The sequence below is a fragment of the Glycine max genome, chromosome 10 (genome assembly GCF_000004515.6).
Source record: "Glycine max cultivar Williams 82 chromosome 10, Glycine_max_v4.0, whole genome shotgun sequence".
Taxonomy (NCBI): domain Eukaryota; kingdom Viridiplantae; phylum Streptophyta; class Magnoliopsida; order Fabales; family Fabaceae; genus Glycine; species Glycine max.
In genome coordinates, this window is record NC_038246.2 from 47086841 (window position 1) to 47095725 (window position 8885).

General features: G+C 33.3%; 1 protein-coding gene across 1 annotated transcript; it reads right to left on the reverse strand.

Annotated features, from left to right (window-relative positions):
- Positions 1-5565: 5565 nt before the first annotated feature.
- Positions 5566-8488, reverse strand: LOC100804847 (subtilisin-like protease SBT1.3). The gene has a single exon (XM_003536448.5). It carries the CDS (start codon positions 8235-8237, stop codon positions 5889-5891), a length of 2349 nt encoding a protein of 782 aa, XP_003536496.1. The 5' UTR covers positions 8238-8488; the 3' UTR covers positions 5566-5888.
- Positions 8489-8885: the final 397 nt, after the last annotated feature.

Genomic DNA, 8885 nt, shown 5'->3' on the forward strand with positions numbered 1-8885 from the left:
AGCACCCCACCTGTTAATCACTTCCCTCATTACCTGTAAACGCGGCCCCTTTTGAGTTTTTATGATTCATGCTTACCATATGAACATTATGACTAGTAAATGATTGCCAGTATTTCATAATACCTGCTTTGTGTAGTCATAAAGTTGTGTTCCCTCCTTTCTTTCGTTACAAGGAAAAGGCAACGGAAAATCACTAATTATTACACCTCCTTGGTCGTATCAATTTTTAGGACATAGACAATTACTAATTATAAGGTAACTTTTTCATAGGTTTTTTTTATTTTAAGGATACCCTCACTTGAAAATAAAGATTAATCTCTTATGATATCCAGATTTATTTAAAATATTAATATTTTTTAAAATATTTTTCTATACATATAAATTAGTGATTGAACTCATCATCACATATTTAAAAAAAAATATCTATCAATCTTATTATATTTTTTAGGTTTGATCAATTGGAGCAACACCCTTAACAAAAATATCTTTTTGATGACTATTTATAATGTGTGTAAGGTTATCAAGCTCGAGAATTTACGTAAACTCGTGAAAGTTTCATAGACTCATAAAAGTCTACTTTATATAAAAATAATAACAAAATATCTATAAATAACATACTAATTAAACATTTCAACAATATAATAAAGTAAAACAATAAATCATAAAATTCAAAATATTTAAATAACTAAGTCTAGTAATAATATATCATTACTTGACAATAACTAGTAGAGGTGATTATAGTAGTGGTAGATCATTCACATTAAGTGTTTGATGTTATTAGAGAACAGAGATTTGATATTATTAAAGGTGAAAATTTTGTATTTGAGAATAACACGATAAATGAAAGTATGTTGAATACTAAATAGATAAAAAAAACAATAAAAAATGACTTACATTTTGGTCTAATTTTTTTAACATACTAACTCATTGACTCGGTAATAAACTCGAGAGTCTACCAGAATTTTCTAAAAAAAGAATTTATTCAAAATTCAACTCGCAAAAGACAAGTAGACTTGTAAACTCGTAAAATTTAACGAGTTAACTCGAGATTTTAATAAACATAAACATGTGTGCTTACCATAGTATACTAATATTTTTTTTAAAAAAGTTAAGGTTATACTCTTCTCTTCTAGTTTCTATTCCTCTTCAAACTTTGACACAGGTTCCCTGGATTGGTGTTGTGAAAACTTGTGTTCACCTATCATGATCATGAGGTCTCTGGTTTGCTTTTGATTGATCCACTTTGTAGTTTTGTAATTGTGAATTTGTCATATGAGATATTGACACGTTGGCCTGTATTTTCCTTTTTTAATTTTGGTCAACTTATGCTCGATATTAAAATATATATAGCTCAATGTGTCGCATCCCTTGAGTTTGTCAGTTTGGTAGTGGATTGCAAAATAAAATTGGTAAATAAGTTTGTCCTAATTTGTCTGAAGAATATTTTTGTAAGGAATTGTTACGACAATTCTCCTGAATCGACCGCTGACTAGCTAGTTACCTCGTAATTTTGTAGGGTGAGTTTTTCGTGTAATTGTAAAGGTCATTCGGTTCCATGTATGGGAGCTTAGACTGCATATATAAAGCAGACACTAAATATATATGTCAAACTTTCTAATTTAGAAACATTATTTAATTAACCAAATTCACAATGGAGATTCGTGTGGTTTTAGTCAAAGAATGATCATTTGGAAAATTCTATTCTCAAAAGGATAATCTTTTGTTCAGATTTCCGGCATATAGCCAACACACGTGCTCATTCTTAATATAACAACCAAATATTTTTAAATTAGCACACTTTTTTTATTTCGTCTATCATCTTAAATTGAAAATTGTATGTTGCTTGCAACTTATTTTGTAAAATCGTTTTTTTAAAAATAAAATAATATATAATAATTCTATATTCAAAATCAAAATATGAATTAAACTTGTGTGCTTTTGAACCTTACAAGTAGATAGATTTTTTTATTAAGAGAAATAAAGGCTTGCATTTTAGGAAATAAAGTACACTTATAATTATCGATTGAAAAACTGAAATTATAATTTATTTATTTTATTAAATATATACATATATTTTCTCATAAGCTCGAAGTTATAAATATACGGGTGCACCGTGCACCGATGCGTTGGATATATAATGTTGTAAAGGTTTTGGAAGGTAACGGTGTATATTGTGAAACTGTATAGATGTACTACTTTTGTGTTTGAGGTTGGGTATATCTTATGCCCAACTTTAAGTTTTTGAATAAAATAAAATGTTGTTTATCAAAACAAATAAAAAAGGGATGCGTTTAGGGCGTGGTTGGTCTAATAGAAGATGCACTAATGTGCATACGATAAAAGAGGTGGGAAGTGGGAACTTCTTAGTTCTTACTTGCACTGAGACGTGACCCAGTCTTTGTCGTCCAAACACCAAAACAAAGTGTTTATCAACAAGCTAGTGATACACATTGTAGATAAAGAAACAATATCTTCTACAATATAATCATTTCCTTATTCTGAAGACGAAAATGTTGAATAATTGTAGACCCACGTGTGCTTGTATGAATGTGGCCCATATATAATGGTTCTTTTGACTTCAGAATTGCTTGATTATATTAATTAATGCAATTTCTAAAATCTGTACCTTCTAGATTGAATATAATACCTCTTTTTGTTGACTTTTTGTTTTTTAACAACGAATGTAGGAAGAGAGAATAGGCCAACCTCTTACTTTCTTAATGTTTTTTGGGTTGGAAATAAGCCTGTTCCTTTTAGTTTAATGTACATGGCATGTATAACGACGTACAAGTTTCAAGGATTCAATCTTGCAAGTAACCATTATTATCTCCTAAATTGCCGACTTTGTACATGACAAAATAAGTAAATATGTTTTAAAGGGTTTTATATACCCACTCTTCTCTTAATTTTATGTATTACCCAGCTTTTTCTTTTTTTATACCATTGATAAAAAAAAAATATTCCTTTTTTATATGCACATATACAATGATATCAATGCCCATGTACATTCCTCGTATCAAAAGTCTAAAATATTTTTTAAATGTCAAAAGTCTTGGATTAAAAAATATATTAAATATTTTCTAAAATTTAATATATCAAAGGTTTCTACAATTTAATATACTAGTTATTTTATTTTATAATTAATTTTTCAGGACATTGATTAACAAATATTCTTTAAGGCATAATAGTAGGAAATTCAAAATAGTATGCATGAAATCTTAAGTTTAACTCTATCTAGAGAAATATTGTTTAATTTTATTGAGTTAGTCCGTGTTATTTGTAAATATTGTTTAGTTTAAATATATTTTTAATCCTTGTAATTTTTATTTTTTTGTTTTTCATTCTTGTAAAATTATTTTTTTTGTTTCTAGTCCTTATAATGCATTATATAATGTTTTTTATTGTTCACAATGTTATTTAAAATGATTTAAGAATTAAAAATAAAACAAACATAATTTATAATGACTAAAACCAAAAAAATAATTGTGTAAGGATAAAAATTAAAAAAAAAACATTAAATTATAAGGATTAAAATAATATTTAAACCATATTGGTTTTAGATTTAGTACAGGTTATTAGACTGAAATTGTTTTACCTTTGCACGTGTTTCTTTTTCTTTTGTTGATCTCTAATTAGTAATTACTAATGAGCAATGATCTAGCTCAGGTTAGACTGAAATTGTAATTTACACACTCCAGTCTGTTTTTTCCATGCTTTATTGATTTTTGGACAAACAGCCATACGAACTTTGTCATTGGCCATTTTAATGCATAGGGTACTTGCATCAGCCAAGTCACGTCGGTTGCAAACCATGGTGGATAATTAATGTAACACAACCCAGTTTCATTTTTCAGCTCTAAGTACCCTCCTCCATACCTCAATTGACTGACATAATGCTTCACACATTGAAATTTTTACCTTGGCATATGAGATAGTTCATAGTTGTGAACTTGTGCTATAGCATTTTGGGCCTCCGGTTGCCTGCCTGCTTTGAGAATAGGGACGAATTCGCTTAAAGAATAGGCCCAACAAAGATTGCAATGTCATGTCCATAGGGCAAAATTCCCATGTTGATTAGAGAAATTATTTTTATACAATAATATTATACTCTACAAAAGTTTGTAGACTGAAATAAGAAAAAAAAAATGAATTGGTATCCTCCCCAGCTAAATTATATAGTAATATTATGCAGTAGTCAACTTCCGGTAAAATTTCAGACCTTGGTTGATTTAATGCGCAACAATCAAGGCGGAGAGGAAATAAAATACACATTCTTGATTTCCGTTGCAGAGAAAAACTTGCTTCGGGGCAAGAAAGGATTCATATTGGAAAAAAAAAATGAAATAAGATAAATGATATAATAAGTGTTATTTTTTTGCTGAGTGGTCGTTATAAAAAAATGTTATAAACATGTTATATAAACAACCGAACTCGAGTATGGTCTAATGGCTTGCTTACCGTGCTAGATGGTCTAAAGATTTCATAATTCCTACGTAGTCAATAAGTTATATAAATATTATAATTCAATTGATATTAAATATCTTTAGATAAACGGTTTATTCAATAAATTTCAAATTTTATCCTAAAAATGATAGAAACAAGTTAAAAAAGAATCTAGAAAAGTCAGAGAACATTTTTATAAGTTTAAACTTCCTTCTTTTGAACGCCCCGTATATTTGTTTTTTGTTTCTTCCCTTCTACATATCTTATCTTTCTTGGTTCATCTGAAATGAAATTAATTTAACTCTACTTTTTGTAGTTCGCACGATAGTAGTTGGGTTCTAGTTTCAAGAATAAAATAGGTGTTAAATACTTAAATTTCTCATGACTGTCACTACTATTATTCATAAACAGTGCTCCTACTTTCCTGAAAAGTGTTTTATAGGACCATTGCATGCATATGAACTCTATTGTTTTTTCTTCCAAAGTTCCAATGCATATGAACTCTTTTGAGTCATAATGCATAATATCAAAAACTTTACTGGATACTCTTAATTTGGACCACAAATTGTTGATAGATCCTGCTATTCTGTTGATGCTCACATGCAAGGAGTACCTTCTGTCTTACTCAAAATGAATTCACCAGCAAAAAATGTGAAAATATAAATAATGCGAAAGCTGCAAATTAAATGTGCAGCTCTTTGTTAATTGAATGCTTCTCATTCCTTTCATGTTATTAATTATATAGTTTTTTGTCAAACGAGACTATCAAGAGTAATGGCTGAGTAAATGAGTTATCTCCTTACTTCTCGAGTAGAACAATTAATTATTGTAACAATTTAATAAGTGTATGTGCTGATGACACCGTAACTCATATGGTGTCCAACACATGATTCTATGATCTGAAAAATTAATTTTATCAGCATAAACAAAATATAGGACTTGTATACGTATGATCTTCCCAATGTTAAATTCCTTCAGCAAGTGAGTACTTCTGCATTATGCTATTGCTATATATGAATAGCACCAGCTTCGCTTATAATATATTCTTCTAGCTATCTTTTATTGATGAAAAAAAGAAAGTGTAAGGTGAATGTTAGCGTAGTTAGTAATAGATAATATTGATGAAACAGAAAATGATCTCATCATTCTCATGTAACTACAATATTTAATACAAAATCCATTTTGTTGATCCTTAATTTTAAGCAGTCTGCAACTTGAATCTGCACATGAATTGCATAAATGGGGCAAATTATGCTAATTCAGTTCTAAGATGCAACAAGAAGCATGCAAGATCGTTATTGAAAGCAGATAATATCCAGCATTTTTCCTGTAATAAAAATGCGTACACTTCATAGTACAGAAAATTTTGCTTATTGCAAAAAAAAAAAAAAAGAAAAAAAAAAAAGAAATACTGCTTAAGTTATACGTAGTCCCAAGTGAAGTTTTCATATTGGTGGCAGATACGTTATAACAATTGCACTCCTCACCTTCTGCACACCATCCTTCCACACCAGACCTCCAAATTCAGGTTCTGTTTGGCGAGATTGTGTTGTGAAGGTAACTTTGTAAGATAATTTCTGGTATTTTCTGGTAAAACTCAAGGTGTCTGGCTCAACCTTAACGGAAGCGCCTTTAAAAGATGAAACCACAACATGGTACTTGGAAACTGGAAGGCCAACATTGGTGGCAGTTCTGTGAACTGTCAAAACAGAAGTGGAATTTTTCAGTGGAAAAACTACAGATATGGCTGGATAGTTCAAGTCCCCTGGACTTGAAAGAGAGTGCCTGCAAGTTCTGTTTGAATACTTAGCAAAAACTCCAAGCTCAGATGTAGTCAGCTTCAGTGAGCACAGGAATTCAATGTAGTCCTGTGGCTGAATATCATAGACCAAACCTGGATCAAGAGCTCTTCTAGGGTTGATGTGTCCAGCACCATGATCATAAGGAGTTGAGGCTTCAGCATTTGAGGCATCTCTGAGAGGCTTGATGGTATTGTCATGAACATAAGCAGTGGTCATCAAAGCTGATTTTATGGCTGCAGGACTCCAATCTGGATGCCTAGCCTTGAGCAAAGCAGCAATGCCACTCACATGAGGACATGACATTGAAGTTCCTGAGAGTATGTTGAACTTCACCCTTCTGTGATCTGTTGGCAAACTTGATGGACCAATTGCCTCACTCCAAGCAGCAAGAATGTTCACACCAGGAGCCACCACATCAGGCTTCAGAATCTCAAGGGTGAGAAAATTAGGCCCTCTTGACGAAAATGCTGCCACTACAGGAGATGGTCTAACTCCCAACCTTGTGGCACGAAAACCTAGAGTTGCAGTAGCTTTTTTTTTACTTGTTAACACATAGTGTTTGAGCTCTTTTCCTTCTTTCTCTCCAATTGCAACTGCTGGAAGGAGGTGACAATCAGCAACCAGCTCCTCTCCATTGGCTGCAGTGTTTATGAGAATCATTCCCACCCCTCCTGCATTTTTCACCACTTGACCCTTCTGCACTCTTGGACTTATGCCTCTGTCACAAATAACAATCTTGCCTGAAACCATTCTACGATCCAATGTACCTTCCAAGCACAGAGATTTTGGATCAGGGATGCTTGAGTTAGTATCTCCCATGTATACTAAAGGGTATTGTTTCTTAACTGAGAGCATGCTTCTCCCTTTGTAGAGTGAGGTTCCGGTTATCTTTCTTCCATTTCCAAGACTAACATCTGCAGGAAAATCTCTATCCATTGTGCTTGCTCCAACTGTGGTGATCCAAGGTGACACATTTGTGAGGCTCACAGGGTCAGGTCCTGCATTTCCAGCAGAGCATGAAACAAAAACACCTTTCTCCATTGCTCCAAATGAGGCTACAGATAAACTATCACGGTAGTAAGAGGAGACTCCACCACCCAAAGAGATGGATAGGACATCAACTCCATCATCCACAGCTCTGTCAACAGCTGATAGAATATCTGAGCTGAAGCATCCACCAGTCCAACATACTTTGTATGCTGCAATTCTTGCTCCTGGTGCCATTCCTCTTGCTGTGCCATAAGCATAACCTAGAAGATTAGCACCATGCACTGGAGAGCCGGCAACTGTAGCTGCAGTGTGAGTGCCATGACCATCTTGGTCTCTTGGTGATTTGTATTCTGCTTGCTCATCAATTTTACCAGTTGCTGCTTCATATCCATGGTAGAACATTCTTGCCCCCACAATCTTGTTGTTGCAGTGATGTTTTCTGAAGCCTCTACCAGTCTCACATGCACCTTTCCAGTGAGAAGGTACTGGTCTCATGCCAGTGTCATTGAAGCTCTCACTCTCAGGCCAAACCCCAGTGTCTAGCACTCCCACTATGACATCATGGTTGGCTAGCTTTTCTGACCACACGTTGTTGGTGCTTTGTGTTGGTTCAAGTCCAAGGAAAGTTGGACTTCTTGTGGTGTGTAGTTGGTACTTAGTATCAGGGAATATGGCCACAACACCTTCTTCTGCCTCTAGCTTCTCAGCTTCTTCTTGGCTCAACTTGGCAGCCACTCCATGGAAAGCAGTTTGGTAAGTGTAAATGATTCTCTCTTCCTTGTCCATCTCAGCTTCTACTGATTTGGACAAAATTGATTTCACTTTTGATGAATACCAATCGAGGTGATTGGAGAAGGTGTCGGGCTTTGCTGACTTATCCATTTGAATGATGTAAGTCTTCTTGACAAATTCAGCATTAGCAGAAAAGAGTGTACTCAAGAGGAGATAGCTAGCTAGAATGAGAACCATCTTTTCCATTGGAGTGATTGGACTCATGAACATTTTTACGTGCTAGGAAGAAGAAAACTATGGTTTTTTAGTCATTGAGTTTTCTAAGGGAGAAAGATGGGTGTGGAGAGAATTTAATAGGGGTTCATGCTTTATTATTGTATTGTGATTTGTATGTTCGGGTGCCTTAGATATTTAAGAGTACTCTGCCACCATTGCAAGGGTAATAAAAGTGCCTGGTTGTTTTGTGGAAGCCAAGTTGAATGAAGAGTTATAAGAGCTACCTTGTGGTTGGTGCTAGAAGTTAATGTGGTTATGGTCCTCCGACTCTAAGTAATATTTTTTTTTTAATGGTTTGTGCTATTTCGCAATTTTTGCATCACACATACCAACAAGTAGCATCATGTGATCTCACAATTTCTTTTTATCTTCCAAACAACATTTCCATCATCGAACATAAACAAATGTAACGCCTAATGTGATTTCGTAATGAGTTTTATTTTGCACTTACCTTTAAGCTAGTTTGAATATACTCATTTAAAAAATAAAATATAAATTTTAATATTACGTGGTAATAAAAGGTCTTTTAAGGACTTAGCTCTGTTCATAAAGTTACTCAATCCAGTTTTCTTCACTCTGACAATGGTAAACTCTTTCTGATTTAAGTATAACCAAGCACTGCCATCGCCATAGTGATGGGTC